Below are 24,262 nucleotides of genomic sequence, written 5' to 3'. Positions count from 1 at the left end.
ACCCAAGTGAATATTTGGACACCTTTGGCTTGTTGGAGTTTCCCCATTAGCTCCCATTAGATTATCACCGTATAATATGCTCACAGACAGATTGCGAACACATGGATTAAGGTGGACAGTATCTTAAGGGCAGAATGGGATGGGCGTGAGAGATAAAGTAAAATATTTAATGAGAAACATTTAACATTTATAGCTGGCTTGTTTTTGTAAGTGTGAGCGATAAGCGATGTTAAGAACCTACAGATGCAAAAGTCCACTGTGACCACCACGTAATCAGCTGGAGTTCATAAAAATGTTTATATTGTATGTATGGAAAAAAAAAAAAAACAAGGACAACAACAACAAAATTATACACACCCCTTAACTGATATTGTGTTAAAACACCTTCTGCTTGTAATACAGCACTCAGTGTTTTGGGGTCAAAGTCTACCAATATGGCTCATCTTGATTTGGCAATTATTCCACTCTTCTTTGCAAAAAAAAAAAAAAAAATGCTCCACATCTATCAAAATAGATATGAGGGGATCTCCTGTACTCAGCCCTCTTCAAGCCATTCCACACGTTTTTGATAGGATTTAGATCTGGGCTCTGACTGTGACATTCCAAAACCTTGATGTTCTTCATCTAAAGCCGTTCCTTTGTTGACTCGGATTTGTGCTTTCGCTGTGCTGGAAGGTCACGATTTTTCTTTACTTTCAGCTGTCTAGAAGAGACCTGCAAAATAGACTGGTATTTGGAGAACTATCAATGATTCCTTCTTGACTAGAGCGCCAGTCCCAGCTGAAGAGAAGCAGCCTCACAGCATCATGCTTCCACCACCATGCTTCACTGTGGGTATGGTGTTCTTTGGGTGATACTCTAAGCTGTCTTGTATTTGCACCAAACACATCTTTTAGAATTATTACCAAAACATTTTGCCACACGGTTTGGGGTGATTTAGTTGCACTTGGATGCTTCGTTTTGTGAGAAAGGGCTTCTGTTTAGTCACCCTACACCCTACAAAGACATTGTCGTCATGTGCAGAAAGTGAGAAGTACTTGCTAGATATTCCTAGAGCTAGTTTAATATTACCGTAGGTCTCTCGGCAGACTCCCTGGTAAGTTTTTGTCTTGTCCTCTCATCACTGTTGGAGGGACGTCCTGTTCTTGGGAATATCGCTGTGGTGCCCCATTTTCCCAACGTGCCGATGATTGCTATCACGGTGTTCCGTGGTACATCCAAGTTCTTTTGTCCCCATCTCCTGACTCCTTTCGACAGTGAGATCCCATGGCTTCAGCAGTCGGATGAAACCGACAAGATGTCAAGAAAACCCTATGTTGTTGGTTGCTAAATTAAATGAAACGTGGAAAACAAAATGGAACACACCTTCACACTTGTTTTGTACTGCTAAATTCACTGGGTCATTTTAAAAGCGATTTTATTTGCAGCACATATTGTGCTCTCAAAAATGACTTTGATATAACGGAAACAGACTGTGGTGAGGGAGAACTCTAACGAATGCAAATATTAAAGACAGATCGAGAAAACTGAGAACTGGAAGCAGGCTGACGGCGAGCGGTCCACTGGCGAGGCGAGGCGAGGCGAGGCGGGTGGCTCGGTTATGGCAGCTGGCTAAGCTTTTGGTTTGGTCCACATTTTTCATTACTGTAATTCTGGCCAGTGTGGGCTCTCGGCTGGTCAGAGAGGTCTGCTTGAGCCACGAGCGGTTTCCATGGCCGCTGCCAGTCGTTTTAGCAGCGCCGTATGATTAGACAACCACAAGCCTTCAAAAACCATCAGTCCAGAATCGACGCTTAATCCAGGACGCATCGTTTGAGCGCAATTACAGACACACGAAGCCAAGTGTGACAACAACGGTGAAGCAGCGCTGGAGCTGTTTTCCCCTTTATGAGTTCTGACTCGGTTCAGCCGTGTCGTGTAGGATCGCTCGTATCGGTTCCCACCGCAGACCTTTTTATGAATGAGGTGATTAATTCCTAAACTCTCCAAAGCATGACTGAAAGCAACTCTGCTGGTCAATGTTCGTTACTTGTTCCGTAAAACTGCAGATCAGGTCATTTAGCGTTATTCCTTTTCTAATTCTTACTGCGATCTAAGCTACAGAACAAGATGATCTCCTGGCCAAAAATGGCGTCAAAATGGCGTCGCGCTACTGAAAATGACCCTATGTGCAGTGATATATTCATCACTGCACCACTCCTGAATCCAACACGCTACAAACGGAGATTTCGGCTAAGACCCGGACGAACGCTTTGCATCCGAGTGCACGAAGTTTTCGTTGTTTTGGTGTTTTTCTAAACTTTGCGCTCTATACCGCTCAGTACGCAACTCTTAGTGTTATTCTTCAGCTGTTTGAATCAACAGTTTATGACGCACTATCGCCACCTACTGGGCAGAGCCATCCTTTTTTGACGTTATTCGAAAATCGCTCTTCGTATGGATGTTTAAAAAAAATAATAAATCAATATACATGTAGACAGGGGTTAGTACGAGGGTACCCTGTTTGAAAAAAATTAAAAATAAACAAACAAATAAACAAACAAAAAAAACCTTTATACCTTATTTCATTTCTGTCTTTCTGTTTACTTTCCTTAAATAGTTTTTTTTGTTTTTTTTTAACAATGTGTCTATCATACGTTTGTCTTTTAGCGGACTTTCTAGAAAAAAAAAAAAAAGAAGTAAACAAATAAATAAAATACAAAAACAGCCTTAGGACGACGGGTTTGTTATAAGTATACACAGCTCATATACATTTTCTTATGCATCCAGGCATATCCTCAGCAAGCTCACGGGATATGAACCATGTCGAGAAAGGGCTGGAAACCAGCGACCACAATCTGCCCCGGGAGGAAACAGAGTATTTGCCCCCCGACTTCGGCTCCCAGCAGTCCATGTGATTAAACATGCAGCTTTTCCCCCCTTCACCTCTTCATCGCTCGTAAATCAGCTCGCTGCTTTGATAAGGCGCCACGCTTCCCCCCAGGCTGCCAGCACGTCACTTCATATTCTCTCGCATCAGAAAAATGCCGGTCCCTCTATGCTGCTCCCTCTCCCACCCCGGCGTCCCTTTTTTTTTCCCATGATATGCTGCAACTAGTGAGAGGAGACCGTCAAAGGGACGGAGGTCAGGAGAGAAAGCACAGGAATGACATTAATCAGCTTTATTAGCACTGAGACCTTTCTCTGGGGCTATGATAAACTTGCACTTGCTCGAAAACGCTGCCATTTTGGTGAATCAACAACAAATTGCAAAAAACAAATAAATCACAAAGAGAGAGAGAGAGAGAGAGAGAGAGAGAGAGAGAGAGAGAGAGAGAGAGGGAAGAAGGCTCTTTGGGGAACCAAGAATGGTATATCTTATATCTGTCTTTCCGTGGAATTTCTTTTTCAAAAAATGAACTGTCTATCTTTGATCTGTCTTTCTGAGGTCTTTAAAAAAAATTAAACAAAAACAAAACAAAACAAAACAAAAAAAAACCTTATTCTTATATCTGTTTTTTTGTGGACTTCTGATGACGCAGTAACGTAATGCATTACATTTGAAATGGATGTGATTTGATTACAGTTACTGATGTCAAAAATTGACGTTACTTGCGGTACAACATTATTGTTAAGAAAACGATATTAATTCAAACGCATTTTTAAAAATAAATCACGTTTCGCCCAGAAGATGTTTTCTTTAGCCGCGAATAATTCTCCACTCGGAGCGGTTCGTCGCTACGCAACCGAACGTCAGTTAAAGAAGACGTCTGTAATTTTTCATCTTCATTGAACGGAGGCGGGACCAATCAGACAGCGTTCACAGGAAAATACACACGTGGAAATACTCACGTCTTATCGGCTGACAGCCTCTCAATTCTTTTTTTTTTTTTTTTAAACCAGTAAAGGTGTTGAAACTGAAACAGAAACATCTTCTGATGCTGAGCAGGAAAACAAGGTGTATAAATGTCTAGATGAGTTCTAGTTTACATGAACGTGATCTGAGCAGAGCAGAAGGAAAGATAATGAACTCTGCATGGCGCTGTAGCAGCTAAACCCATACGGTGATAGCTTAGCTGTGCGTCCGCGTGGTTAGCGACACCAAACTAGCCTAGGCAAACACCCGAGGCACGTTTTATGATAAATTATTATTAAAGTATTATAAAGTAGCAGCACTGTCTTCCCACACTGGATCTGTTACTCATTACCACATCTCTCTCTCTCTCTCTCTCTCTCTCTCTGGTGTTTAAAGGGGGATGTGGTGGCACACAGAGACAAACTCAAGGCCAAGTTCATCTGTCAGTCAACAGCTATCTGCTGATTCACCAGGCCCTTTCAGCCTCTCGCTGGTACAGGAAGTGCTGCAGTGTGTCCTGTGTATCGCATGTTGAGCACATGAGGTTCAAAATGCAATATTTGACAAATTATTAACCCATGCTCGTCTAACACTTAGAAAGCAAAAAAACTCTTTCAACAACTTAAAATATTCAGCATTCTAGCACACTGAAACGTTAACGAAGCTGTCCTTACAGACATCACGTATTTACATTAAGCAGTGAAGGTAAAAAAATAAAAAATAGTCTTGCTTTCATTGATTTAGCCACAGTAGTAGCCTAGCAACCTAGAGCTCCTCGGTTTCTAAGCCGACTGAAGAACCTGTCAAGGGTTTTATTTAGGATAATCGGATTAGCTATTCAGCTAAACGAACACTTCCAAATCTAGCGGATCAGAGGCTATATGATGCTAAACGATGGCTAAATGGCTATTTATACACACTGTATCTCGTAGAAACGCCGATCATTTCTATACGAGAGAAATGAACGTACTCGTACTAGTCGTACTACAAACGATTACAAAAACAATGACGTCATCGTGACACCGAAAGCCGAGGTGCTGCCCAAACAAACACCACTAACTCGTTTACAAGCTATTTTATTTTACCTGCAAATCGAGCTAAATTATCGTCAGAGACGTCGTTTGAGGCCAGCCTTGTGTCTTTTAAGACTCTCTGTTAGCTTTAAGAACTTGTTTTAAGGCTGCGCGGTAAACAAACGCTCAATAATCACACTCAGGACTTGTTTACAGAAACTTCATACGCTAGTAGATCTCCAATCAAATCCAAAGCCTCGTAAAGCTGATATTGGAAACAATACAATAAACAGTCTACAACATACAGGAGATGTTCTTTATAAGTCCAAAGACAGGCACTTTCCCATTTGCACTGACGATTAGCAGAGTTTTTTCTCTGATGTACTTGTTGCCATTAAGAATAAGCCACTTTACCAGATGGCGTGTTTTATGCCATCAATCCCCCCGCCAAAAAAAAATCTCTAATCTTTGCTGTAATGGACTCCATATTTATCACTTCTGAAACAATTCCCTCTCATGTACAAAAGTAGGATGCTCCGAATGATGTGCATTATATATCCTGTGGAGTTTGCTCAATAAGGTCAAAAGCTGGAAAATCAATCAGCTTGCTTCTTCTGTTCATTCCGTAGGTGGTTTCGAGAGCTGATTTCAAGAATTCTGTGCTAGCCCTTTCTATTTCGAGGCACTGTCTAATCTAGTTTTCCAGGGCCCTTTAAGTGAAACCTTTTTTCGTGAAAAATTCCTTCGCATTTCCTCAATGGTACATTCGCAATGCCTACACTTCCTGGAAACCGGCAAGCTCGTGTGCACATACCGAAACCACAACACCAAATAAATCCACTGTTTGGATTTTGGCAGCTGGAAGTCTTCATTAATTCTCTGTAACGCCACAACAATCGACACCACACTCGTCAATATCATTAGCTTTTAGTCTGATTGCAGCAAGCTTTGACCTAAACTTGGGGTCTATATTTCCTAAAGTATAATAAACCAGCAGTCATTTATTTACAGAAGCGTGTGACCCCAGGGGATTGCGTATCCCTATTTCATCAGTGTACAACATCAACTGCGGAGCAGAAGGTTTTACTGAAAACAGTGGGTGGGATTTGAAAAGACTCCCGTCAGTAACGTCATACGAAAACCCATCTTTGTGGCAGCTCTGTGGTGTGGTGCTGATCATATCCAAAATTCTGGACTTGGACAAGAACTGTTCAAGACTCTTAATTAGGGGTATATAATAAAAACCTCTGTTTCTGATCACAAGAACCCTTAATTGTTCTGTCTTAACTCGGGGCGGCTGTGGCTCAGTTTTAGAGCGGGTTGTCCACTAATCGTAGGGTTGGCGGTTCGATTCCCGGCCCACGTGAATCCACATGCCGAAGTGTCCTTGGGCAAGACACTGAACCCCAACACTGCTACCACTGGTGTGTGAGTATATGTGTGAATGTGTGAGTATGTGTGTGAATGAGAACCAGTGTAGAACCGCTAAGGTTAAAAAAGCGCTATACAAGCGCAGACCATTTAACTCTACAAACCCTTTGTGACATCACTATCTCCTCTGGGTTTAACTGGGTTAAAAAGCTCCTAAATGGTGCTGTCCTGTGTATGTATGTGGTGGCCATAATGGAGAAATGATATTGATAAAAAACTGATATTCTGGCGGCCAGCGCGCTTTCTTTCGGAAAGGAATTGGGAGGGGGAGGTTTACAATGTGATGCAATTAAAAATATATATAAAAGAGGTTTAACCATTTACAGTTCCCAATACGTTAGTATTTGACTAATGACTAGTATGTTACGCGTACTTCACACTTCCCCTCGTTGTACTCGTGCGGTATCGCCTGTCGATCGGGTCGGACGAAGAGGTAGCGAACGGTCAGCCACGTTGGACTGGTTTCTGCCACGGTGAGGTATATGTTTTTCAGTACAATGTCGATTAAACTGTAGAAAAACGTCGTTTTCTTAAAAGTTTTCTGTTATAGTGATTGATAAAGCTGCAGCCTGGTCCAGTAATAATTTGGTCTCGTTAGCCAATAGCCATTAAGCTCCAGATATCTGCCCACGGCTGGAGTGATAGCTGTCGTAAAGCAGAAAACCCTGTGCTTTAGTCGCCGTGTTTAACCTGCAATCTGAAAACTCACTTCACCTCCATTCATAAATTCACTACTGGGAATGTGTTTGCCTTTGAGCTCCTGATAATCACACACACACACACACACACTCATAGCCGCTATGACCCAAGTGTGTTCGTGCTGCTCCTGTGTTATGGGTCTGAATAAGCAGAAGATCTGACGGCGTTAGCGAGAAGAAGGAAGCAGCCATATGTTTCCGCTCAGCAGTCGCCCTTTTGGGCAGACACCTCAGCCATCTTCAAAAGAGGCATCTGATCACTGAACACACACACACACACACACACACACACGCACAGTGAGTGAAACTTAATTCATTCCTTGCATGCAAAAAACACCTGTGTGAAAAATAAACTACACAAGCAGAACAAGTAGTGACAAGTAGTGAAAACTGATTCGGGGGGCGGGGCTATGTGTGAGCTCAAGTTGTGATGTCACAAAATAACTTACAATCATCTCTGATTGTAACCGGATAACAATGTGGAAGGCACAGGACCTGCATGCTATGCAAGCGATCCTGCGAGTAAACGTGGCTCGACAAAATCATTGTTGTCATGGTAACGTTACAACATCCATCCGTTGTTTATACCGCTTATCCTGCAGGATCGTGGGGAATCTGAAGCCTATCGAAGGGAGCATGGGGCACACCTTGGACGGGGTGCCAATCCATCTCACACACACATTCACACACTACGGACACTTTGGACATGCATGTCTTTGGACTGGGGGAGGAAACCGGAGTACCTGGAAGAAACCCCTGCAGCACGGGGAGAACATGCAAACTCCGCACACACACACAGGGAAGCGGCCCTGGGAATCGGAATCGAACCCCGTAACTCTGGAGGTGTGAGGCGAACGTGCTAACCGCTACGCCACCGTGTTCCCACGTTACAACATATCTATTGTTAAATAAATCAATGATGACATCCCATGATGAAATTTGCATATTCATGAGTATTGATAATGAAGTAAAGTAAAGCTGTCGTTTTTAGTACAGTACAGTATATTCGATTTTTTACTTAAAATGGTGGTGTTTAAGTGGTGTCCAGTATGAGTGCGCGCATGAACTCGTCCGGACACTGCTCAGACCTGTATTTGCATGTGAAGGGGTCTTTTTTGGAAGTGCCGGTGGTGAGGCGTCCGGATTCGCTGAACATTTTTCTGGCATTGCTTCTCACTCCACCACCTCCTCCTCCTCCTCCTCCTCCTCCTCTGTGCTGGCGGCCAGCCCGGCTCTGAAGAGAACTTAAACAAACTCCTGTTGCAGCCATCTGCTGGGCCTGGGGAATAAATCAAACAGCCTCGGAGCCGCCAGCGATCGAGTTACCATGAGCAACGCCGCCCGCGCGCCTGCCTGGAGCCACCACTGGCCTCCACCGGCCAACATGTGGCCACACTAATCCTTCCCAGAGAGTGAGAGAGAGAAAGAGAGAAGGGAGAAAGAGAGAGAGAGAGAGAGAACCAGGTTCCTCTAATGGAACGTAATGTTTTGATATAGCCTGTAATGCCTACAGTCTACACCGTGTGTTCTATATGTACTATATAAGAATGTGTGTGAGTATATCGATAACTCTCTGCCCTTTTTCATCCCTAAACGACTTACACGTCGTTACATGAAAACGTTCAGCTCAGGTCATGTGTTTTTCTCTCACTCGATTTCGATCTCCATGACGAATAGGAGTCCGTCATGAGCATCTGGAGTGCAATTGCTTAATCGGGCTGTAATCGTGTTTGCCTTGGAAGCTGCGGCTTTTTTAAAAAAAAGGACGTGCTAAAAGTTGCCTCGGGAGCACACGCAGCTCCGTGTGAGAGCACACACTCGCACTCTTGCACACGCGTGGTTTCGTCTTTCATTCGCTCGCTGCCCGCTGGCTTCGCTTGTGCACACGGTACTGTCAGTTTTACAGTATGTGTTTTTTTTTTTTAAAAAAAAAAAAAAAAGCCCAACGAGAGCTCTATGCCCGTGTCTCTGGCTCCGTTCTTCCTCAAAAATCACGTACAGAGCCGTGGTGTACGTCCTGATCAGCCATCGGTCTCTCTCTCTCTCTCTCTCGCACACACACACACACACTTTCACACCCCACAACAGCTGCATTCAAGTGCAGTCAGTGACCCGCAAAGACCAATTAAGTCTACACGATCACTATATAAGCAGTCAGACACAGAGGACCTGTTCAGAGCCTGTTCAATGGCACTCATATTTAATAGTGATTTTGGTCATTAAGTAAATTTAAGGGGGTTACCACATGGGTGTCATTTATTTTTGTCATTGACCCTAGGCTACAGAATGAGATATACACACTTTACTAAATGACTAAACACCTTGACACATCCCCTGTGTGTGTGTGTGTTTGTATATATATATATATATATATATATATATATATATATATATATATATATATATATATATATATATATATAGTAAGGATTAAAAGGATCCCACATAGAATTTCCTATTTGGGACGGAAACGAAACGCAACAAGGGGTAGCTGATGAATGAAATTACGGAACAGAATAATAATAAATAGTATATAATAGTAAATAATAAATGAACTTTCTTCTGAACTGCTGATTTAGACTACTGGCTTAGACTAGCAAAAGACGTGGCAAAATAGTATTTTCCTGATGTAGGTATTTAATCTCAAAGCATTTAAGAGCACAGAAGTCGAGCGGCTCTTCGTGTTCAGGTAGATGACTAGCTCACTAAATGACTAGCTAACTAAATGTCTAGCTCACTAAATGATTAGCTCACTAAATGTCTAGCTCACTAAATGTCTAGCTCACTAAATGACTAGCTCACTAAATGATTAGCTAACTAAATGACTAGCTCACTAAATGTCTAGCTCACTAAATGACTAGCTAACTAAATTACTAGCTCACTAAATGACTACCTCACTAAATGACTAGCTAACTAAATTACTAGCTCACTAAATGTCTAGCTCACTAAATGATTAGCTAACTAAATTACTAGCTGACTAAATTACTAGCTCACTAAATGTCTAGCTCACTAAATGACTAGCTAACTAAATGACTAGCTCACTAAATGACTAGCTCACTAAATGATTAGCCCACTAAATGACTAGCTCACTAAATGACTAGCTCACTAAATGATTAGCCCACTAAATGACTAGCTCACTAAATGACTAGCTCACTAAATGACTAGCTCACTAAATGATTAGCTAACTAAATTACTAGCTAACTAAATTACTAGCTCACTAAATGTCTAGCTCACTAAATGACTAGCTCACTAAATAACTAGCTCACTAAATGATTAGCCCACTAAATGACTAGCTCACTAGTATATCAGCTAACTTTCGTTAATGTTCGCAATGTTTGCTCTCCAAGTTTTTCCAGACTTTGCAGTTGTATAAATGAAAATAAATCTTAAGCAAAAATCAAAATGGCTGCCGCAGTGTGTCACATGCAAGGATATTAATACTGCCATTGTGTTCCTCTTTTCCATGTTTCAGGCTTGATACGGGTTAAAAAAGCATCACAACACATTAACACAGCTTAACACATGACATTAAACAGTACACATTACACTGTATTGCTTCAGCGTTGGATTATAAAGTTGCATAAAATCTGTGAAAAGCTTTGGTAAAACTTCTCTCACGCCAGTCTCATCAAATGTAAGTGAGTTAGACTTTTAGTTTTTGTGAGTTTTTTTTTGTTGTTGCTGTTGTTGTTTTTCCAGTACATAGTGAATGTAGAGAATGAGTTTTATAAAATGCTGGAGTATCCCTTTAAACCATTAGGACGGTATGATATGTTTCCCAGCTCACCAGCCTGGAACAGACCGGCTGCTCTCCGTCACTGCTCAGAGTTGTGTCTGCGAGGAATGTCGCTGATGTCAACACACTGCCCAATCTGTCGGAAACTATTTCAAAGCTCCGAAGCCTGTGTGATCCCCGCTTTGGCCTCGCTCCACGGCACAACCCCGCTAAAGCCTGCGTGCTGCTACCTGTGAAACTGGAGTTAGCTTTGATTCTAGCTAGAGCTGTTAATGTTAATGCTAGTGCTAATATCTGGAAAGTCCCAAAAATACAGCGGTAATGTATGTTCAGTACACTTCTGTGTGTTATTCGGTTTGGAATAAAGATCGCACTGACATCAAAGAGCACTTTCACGCCTATTGGTCAGAATCTGATTGGTACACAAATCGCTTTCTCACTGCACTTAGAAGTGGACCGAGACCACCTCGCTTCCTTTTTCTCTCCACACCGATGAAGTAAACACGTAACCATCCTAATCACCATTGCCGCCCTGTTTATAGGCACCATGCTAACCAAATTAGCCCGGCATCACCTCCACACCCTGCCTAGTGAGCTTCTCCTCACAATATGTAAGCCGGACTCGGTTTGTGACTCGCGCGAGCGGCGGTAAACAGAGAGTAGACGTTACGAGGCGACTCTGGTCTGCACCGCCGGAGACGGCCAGCTGTCCCAGCATGAGGCCAGGTGGCTGTGAGAGTGGAGCGCAGGGGGTCGAGTAGAGAATAACTCCAATACAGCATGCACTACAGTTACAGAGCAGAAAGCTATCTGCTGTGTAAACGGTCCTGGCAAGCCGAGGGTGAAATTAACACCTGGCCTGGGCTATTTTGGCTGAACTTTCCCCCCTCGATGCAGGAATGTCCACGGCGCCGAGCTCTCCGAGGGAGGCATGGCGCTGAGCACGGCTCTCTCCACTCCGTTACAGTACAGTCTCCTAAAACGCACTTATACACGGATCACAGATGAGCACACACTTAGACACACAAGCGCTCACTCGTAAATACTCTATGGTTCAAAAGTCCATTCTGGAACGACTTGCGATCTTTATTTTGTAGTGAAATTCTCAGGGTTTTTTTTTTCCATTTCAAACTTCCGACATTACCCACAATGCCCTTCTCCTAATTGCTGAGAGTGATACATTGAGATTTAGCCCTTGATTCATTTCTACTCGCTCTAAATGCAGCGGCGCTTTAGTCATTTACTCTGCTCAGTTCCTGGTATTAAATATAATTGATTATTATAACACTCGAATATTATTATATTTCCTTTCTTAATTTTGATGATTATTAATATTATGAATTCAGTTGAAAAGCCAATGAACCTACTACTACTACTACCACACACACACACACACACACACACACAGAGTAAGGTTAGCTTCGGATGCATGTTCTATTAGAGGGGAAAAATAGAACCTTTCTTACCATTTCCACACACCTGGACTACGCTTACCTCTCAAACACATTCGATTAATAACACACTCTGTGCAGCTGTGCCGAGGCCCAGCTGTGAGTGTGTGTGTGTGTGTGTGAGTGTGTATGTGTGTGTGTGTGTGATCCACCTGCTATTTCTCTCACACACCTGGAGGACATCCTACACTACAGCACCATTATAAATATCAACAGAGCTTCTTACACACACAAACACACACACACACACACGCACACAATCCCGATGAGCGATACCACTGATTTTCTTTTCCAGCCAATACCAAGTAGTACTAAAATGAGATTAAGATTAGAGTTAGATTTTAGCGTAGCATGGCATTAATTAGCTGCATTAATAAATATCAGTGGTGTGTGTGTTTGAGCGAAAGTGTGTGTATGAAACAAACCCCCCTGTATAAGGGTTTCCCAAACTAGGGATCATGACTGCACACTTGACTGCAGGAGAAACTCACACTCTTCTCTTTACAGATGAACATTAGAACGATCACAGAAGGATTTTGTGTGCTAATATTCTGGAATGTCTCTTGGAGTTACGTTCAGACAAGCTACGCTGAAATCTCTACATGCGCTTTGATTCTTTTTCACTATCCTGACACACTGCACTAGTGGAGTTCAGCAAAACAATGGACAATATTCCCCGTCAATCTACCTCCACGAATGTTTCGCATTAGAAAAGTCATCTCATTTTAAGAAAATACGTCTAACTTTGCCCTGCGATGGATTGGCTCAGGGTTTACCCCGCCTGGGATAGGCTCCAGGTTCCCCGCGACCCTGAAGGATAAGCGGTATACTGTAGAAGATGTATGGATGGATATCTAACTTTGTCTTAATAAGAGATTCCAGCTAATATTAAGCTAGATTTAACCAGTAACACGCTACAACAACGGTTTGTAGAATATCCCGACAGAGGAATACGATTCTTTCCCTTATTTTAATCTTGTATTAATGTATAAATTCTTAAAGTCAGCTCACTCAAGACCAAAATACTCCTTTTAAGTAAGAGTTTTCATCGCTTGTAATAAGCACAACTTGCTTAAATTTGGCTCATTTTCCCTCTAGATTTAACGCCCATTACAGTCTTTCAGTGGCTAGACTTTTCTGCTAGTTTTAAGAATTCTAGCCAGACAAAATTGGCTTACCCCACTGGCAGATTGTTTTGCTTGATACTAAGACAATTTGATTATATTTAAGAACATTTGGCTTCTTTCTAGTACGGCTGTTTGTGCAGTGTGACGTCATCACCACGCACGTTCAGCCAAAGTCCTCCTCGAAGGTGAGCGCAGCTAGAAGGTCTCGCTAACCGACAAACATCACCGCGAAAGACCGTGCAGAACTGTTCCGTGCGACTGCAATTTCGCCAGTTCAAGTAGTTTTCCGCAACTTGCCCCCTGCCCCCCCCAAAAAACGTCTGTGAAATCCTGTATGGACTGACTAAACACCGCTTTACCTGCATGCATTAAGTCACCTGCTCCTTCGTGGTTCTGTAGCGCAGTGGGCGATCTGGCTGGCAGTCCCTGGGGTCGGTAGCTGCTCTCTTTGCTTTGCACACAGCTATGTAATTAGTAAAGTAAATGCAGAATGCTGGTAAATTCCTGTGGGCTTCTCAGCTGACTGGCGCTGTTACCCTCTGAGTGAGGGCTCTGTGGCCTCCTAATGTACTCCAAGTCTAACCCTCAGTTTGCTGTAATCCGTGTTGAATTCTCATATGAAGAAATAGTACTTCCTTATTTCCTTATCTTTAAGAACAGGATGAGAGGATGGGGAGGAACCAATGTCAAACATGCCCTGCCAAACGGGACCAAGATGTGCTTCACTGATCGATGACATGATACCAGCAGTCACTGGCCATAATCTGTTTAAATCCAACATCATTATACAGTAATATACAGTAATGCCACATTAAATAGACATCAGACAGAACATAATGGCACGTGCGCATCACATGCACATTAAATACGGACGTTTTAACATCCTCAAAGTGGGGTCCATGGACTCTCAGGGGTCGGTAAGCACTGCCAAGGGGTGTGTGTTTATCTTATTTATTATGTTACAGTGTTAGGAATCACAAACAACTGTTATCAAAGTTATTATATATATATAATGTGTTCTGTCTGATCCAGTGTAATATTTCATTGTTATGATGTGTTATTATTATTATTATTATTATTATTATTAGTATAATATTGTTCAGCTTTTACACATTTCAACCTTTGAAATACAAATTTTATTTTAAGAACAAACCGACCACAGAGTAAATAAAAGCTTTCTCATTGTGTATGAGACGCACCGGGGATTGATACAAGTCCTGGATGGACATCAGATTACAGACGAACTATTCTCTGAGATGATCAGATAACAGACTTTTCCTCGGCCCAAACCCTGAGCGTGTCTAACTGGACCGCTTGTCTGAGCGAGGCTGAATTTCTTCAGCTGTCGCCCTCACGCTGAACTCTCTGCACAGACGGCTGAATTGGACACTTCACACGACACCGGGCCATTTCTTTGCCTTTGTACACGTTTACATGCGTGTCGTTTGCGTACGCGTCACATGGAGCGTGCGTTGGGATTATCACCTGCTTATCACCAAACACTAAGCTGCACTAAAGCACATTTTCACAAGTGTGGAAGGTATAAAATACAGAAAACTACACGGTTCCCTGAGCTGAAACTGAAACGTATTACTCTTTCATACATAAATAAATATATTTATGTATGGTTTTAGGCTGGGAAAACATACATTTCGGACGAAACCCGATTTTTTTCCGGTCTTGGGGTTTCGCATTTCCAGAATTCAGCTACATGATAAATAATAAAAGCTAAATAATGAAATATTGCAGCCTAAATAAAATAAAACATAAGATCGATATGACCTGTTTAATGCTACGGACAATTTTCAGCACGATTTTGCTCTCGGAGATAAAAATCACGCAGTTTGGTCGTGAGGTGTGATCGGGGCCTGATTTAGTGCCACAGCGAGCAAAGACGGCCGACGAAAAAGTTCTGGCAGTGTGCGAAAGGCTTAATAATAATGGTAAAAATCTTAAAATATAAAAAAAGGTTGAGCGTTGTCTAAAATCCACCAACAGCAGGACGGCATAGGATGATGTAAGACTCACGATCCGAGTTGGAAAAAGTACAGAGAAACCGTACTGAACTATGCAGACGTGAATTTTTAGTTCGTGTATTTCATTAAATATGAATTGAAATGCTGTTAAATCTAGAATTTGGCTTGCAGGTTGATGGTTGGTTGGTTAATTTGGCTAGCAATGAATAGAAAACTAGCTAGCAAAGGTAACAATCTTAAAGCTCACTGGGAATTTGATTGGAATTGGATGTCCGATTGGTCTAGCAGCTACTATGCACAAGAGAGAAAACGTACTACTTTAACAAGGCCAAAATGAAAATATAAATATAAATATAAAATGTACTTGAGTAAGTAAAGTAACACAGAACAAGTACTCAAGTATTTGCAACCCGTGCTCATGGCATAGCTACAAACAGAGTACTTAAACGAAACATGGAGTTTAAAAGATCAGTGGATTGTTCAAATCTGGCAACGTGAACGGCTCCAAACTGGTGATATTTCCGTAGTCATGACATTTCCACGAGGAATTCCTAGGAACTAGGATTACTGCTTATGCAACAAGTCAGGTTGAACCCATTAAAGAGTTCCAGTACTGTCCTGTCTGGACTGGAACTTCCCATCCTTTTATAAAGCCTCATTAGAAAGAGTTCTGGATGTCAGCTGATACGGGGAATGTAGAAATCCGAGTCAGAGCCAGGAGGAAATACAGCGCGTCGAACCGTGTGCTCTTTGGTTATCAGACACCGCTGTGCTTGAAGAAGATAAGAGCCGTGAAGTGGAGTCAGATCAAACAGAGACAGGCAAAGGTGAAGAAGGTGAAGTTGAGGTATCCTGGCCGAGAGGAAAGGGTGGGAAAAAAAATGAGGAAAGTTTCTTTTCCAAAGAACAAGCACAAAGAACAATATACAGTGATTTTTTAAAAAAATAATAAAAATTGTCCAGTCTTTCCATTAGCTCGTCTTGCCTGAGGTTTCGAATGCTCACATAATAAGAGCCCAGAGTAAGGGATCACCCTGGCCTAAATACCGTCTACAGCAAACCTTTCTCATTTCTGCTATCCTTTGGACATGGTCTTCAATGGGCTGAGGAGAGAATTAGAGAGGAGACAGAAAGAAAGCAAAAGATGTTCTCGGCCCTCTTCCAGCTCGAGAAATCAGCACGGTGTCCTCAGAGGGTTTAAATGCTGAACTGCCAAGTCTCAGAGACTCAGTTTGGGAGCGCAGGGTTCAAGCCAAGAGCGCAAGCCTCGTCTAGGTGCTCAAATCCTCCGCGAAACCCCCTTGAGCCGCTCCCAGGTCAGGACACAATGGCGGGGTGGCACAGAGCAGGGTTCACACGGGACCACCTCATTTATGCAATTCAGCTTGAGTTCAACAGAACACAACAACAGAGAGGCTAAAACCTGCCAGGAACTTACACACAGTCAGTCTCTCTCTCTCTCTCTCTCTCTCTCTCTCTCTCTCACTCACACACACTCACACACAGACACATCAGATTAAAAGACCACCATGCAACTGCCAGTCCTGCTGATAATGACTTTCGATGAGCATGAAAATACGAATGAACGAATGAAAAGAGTTTCTCGAAGGTTCTCTTACCGAGAACTAGACAGCCCCTGAATATTTACGTAAAAAAAAACATTAGTCGTGTTGTAAAGCTTGCGTTTGTGCCAAACATCGACGTTCGGTACGGAAACCTCCATCCAGTCTCTCCACACTCTAGAGCAAACCCAGGAAACTAAAAAAGATTCCTTGACTTCAATTCAAGCTTAGGAACTAAAATCGGTCCAGGTCCCTGCGTGCGTCAAACCTACCGAATTCCTGATCATTTCCAAGGTTCCTAAAAAGGTTCCTGTGGTGGAAACGTGCTTAGAAATGCACAGGCGAATTATAACAGAAAGACCACCTTTAAAACAGAGATCACGTTGCACGGTGCTCAGAAGGAACTATGACCCCAGATGCACACTGATCACTTAACCGAGTAAGACAGAATGTCAAGAAGATGGCCACCTGTGTGACCTTTGACCTCACTTATTCCCTCATTTTCATTCTCGCTGTTTATTTTCTTCACGAAGACCCCATCACCTACAGAGGAACCGTCTGTCGGCACTACCGAGAAAATGAGGCTCACTAACATCGAAAAGATCTGACATTTATTTGCAATAGATGTCGCGATATATAGAGATATCCAGCAATATTTCTAGACTTTCATCAGACATCAGCGTTCATCCAGGCTCCATGTCAAACAGAGTGTTTTCCTTTTGTGGTTCCAATAAACTTTTTCTTAGTACGTATGAACTCTTAACCATCCAAAGAACCCTTAAGGTTTCTCAGGAGTAAACTGGGCTCCTAAAACCAAAGTGTTGGAATAAGACAGATAGATAGATGGGTGGATAGACAGAGAGAGAGAGAGAGAGAGAGAGAGAGAGAGATTTTCATCTCAGCAGTCTTCTGAGGATGCTTCTCTAGGTTTTCCATGACACGACGCTGTAGATGTTAGGCGAATAGAGTCCTCGATACTTCATCATCATGATACGCTCTCAAGTGGGAGAAGAATCATCTGTAGCGCTGCCCTGATCTCACTAAGAGCAGGCGTGTACGTGCCTGGGGGAGTTTAAGTGTGACTACTGGAGCCGAAACTTCTGGCTCAAAAGGTCTTATGAGGAATGTACAGTGTACCAGAGGGCTGCAAATTAGGGTTAGATGCACGACAGATCACAATAGCATTGGTTAAAAGTGTGAGATAATAGTGAGATAATAGTGAGATAATAGTGTGCGCACAGTCCACATGTACACTACTGGGATTGAACATGCCATCCGTCCTTTCTAGACAAAGCAATGTTGTGGATTTCCTTCTCGATTTGAAACCAATGGCCTCAACATGCAAAACATAACAAATCACACATTTATACAAATGAAAGAATCAATGAATCAAACGATCCCGAAACGTGTCGGAAAACTAAAAGAAAAAGCTTCACGGCAAAGCGCCGACACGTAGGCTAGAGTACCGAAGTCTTCTTTCAAGTATGGTTTAAAATAAAGAGCGCATTTTTTCATTGTCCAATACGTTTGTCCTTTCTTAAAATCTTTTAAAAATCCTTTCTTTTCAGGCGTAATCTATGTACGTGGACGGTCCGCTGTACAATCGGATTCAAGAATTCAACAGCGCCGTGGTTCAATCCCAGATGAAGCCCAGAAGACGTCTCGTCCCGATGGCGCGAACCCGCAGGGCTGTTCGCCGTAGGATAAATCCCATTCATCTCCTGAAACAAAATGGTGTGTGCCATTCCTCCTCTCGTAGTACGCACCGAATCGTTTCGTTCACATCAACACGTTCAGACAAAATCAGCACGTTTCAAACCACAGCTACAGAGTAGAACGCCGTGCCAATGCAAACATCCTCTTACAGTAATCAGAGACCACAGGCTTACCGAGCACGCTCAAAGAGAGCTCGGTAAAAAGGACAAACTCAACAGTTTAAAAGCTGGTAGAGGAGTTTTGGTATATTTGGCAGCCTTTACGTAATTTGTGCACTAGGCAGTCGCTTAGTCGTCTGTATACAGAAACGCTAGCCATGCTATATCCTTGACAAAACAACCGGTGCTACATAAAATGGGGCAGTGGGGTCTCAGTGGTTAACGGCTCTGGGTTACTGAAGGTCAGAAGGTCAGGAGTTCAAGCCCCAACACTGCCAAGCTACCACTGTTGGGCCCTCGGGCAACCCTCAGTTGTATAAATGAGAATAACGTAAGTCGCTCTGCATAAGGTCGTCTGCCAAGTGCCGTAAATGTAAATGTAAATGAAGCTACTAGTTTATTTATATTTTAGGAAACAGAACCAAGTAAAATCATTCGAAAATATCACTAATAGGCACAAACAAAAATAACAGCAGGGTTAATTTAAAACGTTTGGCGCACGTGTGTAGATGAGAACAGTTATGAAATGGAGTGATGTAGCTGAGGTTGAGGAAATGTCAGAGCCAGAATTCACACATCATGCCTGTACCGAAGAAAAAAACAACACACCTTCTGCTTTAGGCCACGCCCACTTCGATATGGCATTACACCCCTAATATATATTGCAAACACGTGAACTTATCCTCTCACTGTTTTGGATAAAACCTAAAGCCGTGTCGTAGCGCGGCTGAGTGTCATTAGGTTTACAAGTATAATTGAGTCTTAAAGCCCAACAAGCCTGTGGAGAAAACTTTTTAAGTGATTCTCAAGATTCGTAGAGCTACTATCTTGTGTGAAGTCTTTCCTGTTACAGATTTTGCATGCCACTTTTGCATTCGGATCGAGTGTTTGACCCCAAGTGCTCCTAGCTTAACCACGGTCAATGATCTGATCACGGAGTGTTTTCATTTTTCTGTTTTTTGGCACAATTATTAACGTAATACGATCGGACTAAACGTCACTGTAAGTGCCGTGTCGAAATGAGTACATCGTTATACCGCACAGCCCAGTACAGATCCAGTACAAGCCCAGTACAAGCCCAGTACAAGATACAGATGAAGTACAAGACCAGTACAAGCCCAGAACAGATCCAGTACAAGCCCAGTACAAGCCCAGTACAGATCCAGTACAAGCCCAGTACAAGCCCAGTATAAGATACAGATGAAGTACAAGACCAGCACAAGCCCAGTACAGATCCAGTACAAGCCCAGTACAAGCCCAGTATAAGATACAGATGAAGTACAAGCCCAGTACAGATCCAGTACAAGCCCAGTACAGATCCAGTACAAGCCCAGTACAAGCCCAGTACAGATCCAGTACAAACCCAGTACAGATCCAGTACAAACACAGTACAAGCCAAGTACAAGCCCAGCACAAGCCCAGTACAGATCCAGCTTCAGAAACACACAAACATACACTAAGTAAACAGTCAGACTGGGTTATAGGCTGATTCTTGCTCCAGGTTTGACCCTTGGTTCTGACTGTGGCTATGTGGCCCTCAACAAGGCCTCATGGGAAATGTAGTATTTCCTGCACTGGGCCTGTTCGTGCGACATTAATGAGACAGAGGTCACATACACAGCACCGGTGTGTATTATATTACATGTGGAATTTAAGACAGTGTGAATGAACCACAGTCTAGAAGGTCTGTGTGTGTCAGTATCTGCTAAGAAACATGTCTTAGTATGTTATTATCACTAAACTCAAACAATACTGCCAGAATGTCTGCATGGTTACTTCTAATGCCGTTCCAAATGCCTCATCCAGTGCAGATTGTGTATTCAGAGGGACTACTCTAGTTACAGAACACACACACACACACACACACACACACACACACACACACATCTACAAGTTAAATATGTTCACATGCAAACAGATTCCTGACGCCATCCCCCTTATCATCCATCTGGTCAAATTCACAGACACACACACACACACACACACACACACACACACACCATTGCACTCATGAGAATACTTCAGTGCAAGTATAAGAGCATGTATAATTCACTTATTCCTGAAGAGTTCGTCTCAGCTCTCTCTTCTCCGAGTAAAGCGCTTTCATGTCGATACGCAACACTGAAAATGCACTCGGTTGAAAGTAGCTTTTTAGAAAAGAAAAAAAAAAAAAACCTTTTAAGAAAAAAAAGACAACAAGCCAGCAAGCCAGCACTACATGACTCAGAAAACGTGACTTAAGCTAGCATGAGTGATGCTTAGTGTAGGTTTGCTGTTGTACGGTAACTAGCGTTAGCCTGTGCAGGGTTTAGCTTTGCTCTACACACCGATAACGACGCCATATCGCCGTTATTTCCAATGGCAAGTGAGCTGTACTGTAACTAAGCACCCGTTATGAATTTGGTTCCTCTTGCTAGGGTACAAGGAGAAACAAAAGAGCCAGTATTTAAACCACTGAACGTTCAAACATGATGTCATACCATCCCAGCATTCACGTCACATGATTGATCTGTTTCCGTTAGAGCTGGGCAATATAACGATATAATATTGATTCTGTGATCAATTATGTCATGAGGAGAATGATCAGACTGGTTCCAGCTTACAGGAACGTTACGGTAACTTCGCCCTTCTCACTTTCCTTTGCTTTGGCACGATGAGACGGTAAAGTGCAAATTGGATTTGTAAATGTAGTTTGCCGGCTACATCCAAATTAGCTGGTGTAATCTGAGATGCACTGGACTCTGGTGCGACTCAGGCGCTTTATAAACTCTTTCTCTCTCTCTATATATATATTTATATATATATATAAAGCGCCTGAGTCGCACCAGAGTCCAGTGCATCTCAGATTACAGCGGCTAATTTGGATGTAGCCGACAAACTGCATTTACAAATCCAATTTACACTTTACCGTCTCATCGTGCCAAAGCAAAGGAAAGTGAGAAGGGCGTATAAACTTTTGCCTATGCAGAAGAATCAGGATTGCAGACCTGATTCGAAACATCCAACCAGGCTGAAACAAGAGAAGAGAAGAGAGGTACAACAACCATCTTGACCCTGACACACAAGCGTATCAGTACTTAAGCACAGATCACATGTCACTGCAGGACACAGCACCTGTTTCTCTCAGCATGGGAGCCATTACTACGCGTCTTCCTCCTTCTCTCTCCTTCTCCACCAACATTAGCCATGAGATCATGACTTGGCTCCAAGAAGGAACACCTTGCCGTCCAGGAAAACCCCATTCCCACAATCACACCCCTCGAAAAAGCTTCTGGCTTGATTCCACACGTTCAGATGGCTGTGTTTGGATCGGAGTAGGAACATGAGAGGGTTAGTGGGAGTAAAGTGCTTTCTATCACACAGCTGGGAGCAAAATGATGCCTTCCTTTCCTTCTCTTTGCCCCTAATGATTTTTCTTTTTTTTTTCCCCTTTTTAAAAAATCAAAACTAGCAACAAAGTCTCCAAAGAGCCCACACGTTCCTCTCAGATTTGCACTCTTCATGGCACGTTCCATAACGTCAATCTAGCATTCTACGCTCCAAACTAAACACCACTGCAAAAGACATAACTTCCTCGAGCTCCTCTTTTTTCATCCATTGGTGTCAGCCTCAGGAGTAACTTAATCAAGCCCTTCAAGAGAGAGAGAGAGAGAGAGCAGAAATTAGAAGCTCAGCCAAACAGCTGGACAATTGGAGTTTGGATTGAGGCTTAGAAATGAAACGCACAGATTATCCTTGATTATTTCTACCTCACTCGTTCCCTGTATCCATCATCTCGTTTCTTTCTGCACACGCTTCTCTTTTCTGCAGCTTCCCTGCTGAGTAAACCTTCTGACCCATGCTTGATGTTATGTTCCATCATACTTCCATATCTCTCCTCGCATAGTCACCCAGATGTCGAGCCTCATCTGAGAGAGCTGAGCATCCACAGCACCACCAAAGGCTTTGCCAAGCTCCAGGGCATCAGAGTGGAAAGTTTACTGCACAAAGTGCCACACACAACCTCCTCCCACACACACACACAGACACACACACGATCTGCCTTATAAAAACTGTATATCCCCAGTTCATCAGGATTTCTTACCTGGGTTCCTCTATGAACACACTCTCTGTTTCCTTCCTCACACAAATTCCACAGGAATCAGACAAAGCTTGCCTTGGCCACGAGGGCTGCATTTTAACAGCGGTTGGAGGAAAGCTGCCCGTTTACAAATGTTTATTTATTTCTCTAATGCGACAGGCTCCACACGTTATCTCCCCTCCACCGCCTGGCCGAGTCGCCTCTCTCGCCGCAGATGGAAAATACAGTGAGGTGCCATCAGGCTTCGGTATTAACACACGATTTCTTCTACTTCAGGAAACCGTAGCAATACACCAGCATTCGTAGAGAATTCCTCACATTCATTGTTAGCTATGAGAGCACCGGTTTTGAGCATGATGAAACGCTCTGAGCCAGCGTTTCTCCAGAGAGTAGAAATGAAACAGCATCCACATATTCTTACCTTCTGCTTACTCCCTGCTGGTCTTCCACGGTCCAGCGTGCCATCCTGCTGCATGTTCTGTCCAGCCAACACCATGGATTTACATTCCACACACGAGCCAATTGTGAGTTGTTTCCCATCATCCACCACAAGAGTGTGGCTAACCCGTGGGGCGTAGAGGAAGACGGGCAGCCGAGCGACGTTGACTGCCCTCAACCCCAACGCCCTCCTTTTCTCCTGCCTGCAGAAAAAGCATACAAAACTTTCGCAGCTGTATTGACGCGACCAAGGGCTGCTAGAGGGCCCTGATCCTGCAGCCTCGTGCTGCGCCCACTGAGCCAGGAGGTCATGATAGCACAGGGAACATGCAGACACCAGGCCGGTGGCATCCGCAGGGCGGGCGCGAGGGGCCGGTGTATGCACGGTGAGGAAAGGGAAGAAGGGCTCTTTCTCTCCGCATCGTCCAGGAGGATTAACATGAAGCTGGTACTCCGTGCCTGCAGAGAGCTCCACCCCGCACAGGTAACACAGGGAGGTGTGGTGAAGGGAAGCAGAAATGCTCTCCTGTGCTCTGACGAGGCTGCTTGAGACTCCTCCTGCAGTAGTGGTCTGGTGGTATCTCCCGAGGAAGGTGCTGACGGAAGTGATAAGCTCCTCACTAAGGCAGAGACGGTATGCTGCCCAGATGTCCTCTAAGATGGTGTAACAGGTGGCGCAGCAATGTACCTGGCCATCTCGCATGGTTTGGGCGTTAGGTGGGCACGGAAGCAGGTTGATAAATGGAAAGTACATGGCACCACGGGCTTTGCCTACCCCGGCACGGGAATATGCCACCCTGATGTCTTGTGCACAGTCCTGCCCGCATAAATAGCAGTCCTCCCTGGGATGATGTATAGAAGGGAGAGGGCGAATTTTGGGTAAAGACCCGATGCCGTCCATATCCGGCGACGTTGTGGCAGCTACGTTAACTGGCACTACGTAAAGGCGCTGTAGGACGGGTACGTCCGCCAGCTCAAAGCCCTGCCACTGCTGCATAAGTGATGAATGGCAGCTGGCACATACTAGCGTGCGGCCCCCT

At 43.5% G+C, this 24,262-nt stretch overlaps 1 protein-coding gene across 7 annotated transcripts in view; it reads right to left on the bottom strand.

The window, feature by feature from the left end:
* Nucleotides 1–23,675, bottom strand: part of gse1b (Gse1 coiled-coil protein b) — a 247,879-nt gene extending 224,204 nt beyond the window's left edge. For all 7 annotated transcript variants that reach the window (XM_053622506.1, XM_053622512.1, XM_053622509.1 and 4 more), the window contains exon 1: nt 23,206–23,675. In XM_053622506.1, the coding sequence (XP_053478481.1) occupies nt 23,206–23,280 (75 nt within the window). In that variant the 5' untranslated portion in view covers nt 23,281–23,675. The remainder of the gene's footprint in view (nt 1–23,205) is intronic.
* Nucleotides 23,676–24,262: the final 587 nt, after the last annotated feature.

This window comes from Ictalurus furcatus, chromosome 4 (assembly GCF_023375685.1).
Source record: "Ictalurus furcatus strain D&B chromosome 4, Billie_1.0, whole genome shotgun sequence".
NCBI classification, from domain to species: Eukaryota; Metazoa; Chordata; class Actinopteri; order Siluriformes; family Ictaluridae; genus Ictalurus; species Ictalurus furcatus.
This window is presented reverse-complemented; position numbering and strand designations above follow the sequence as displayed.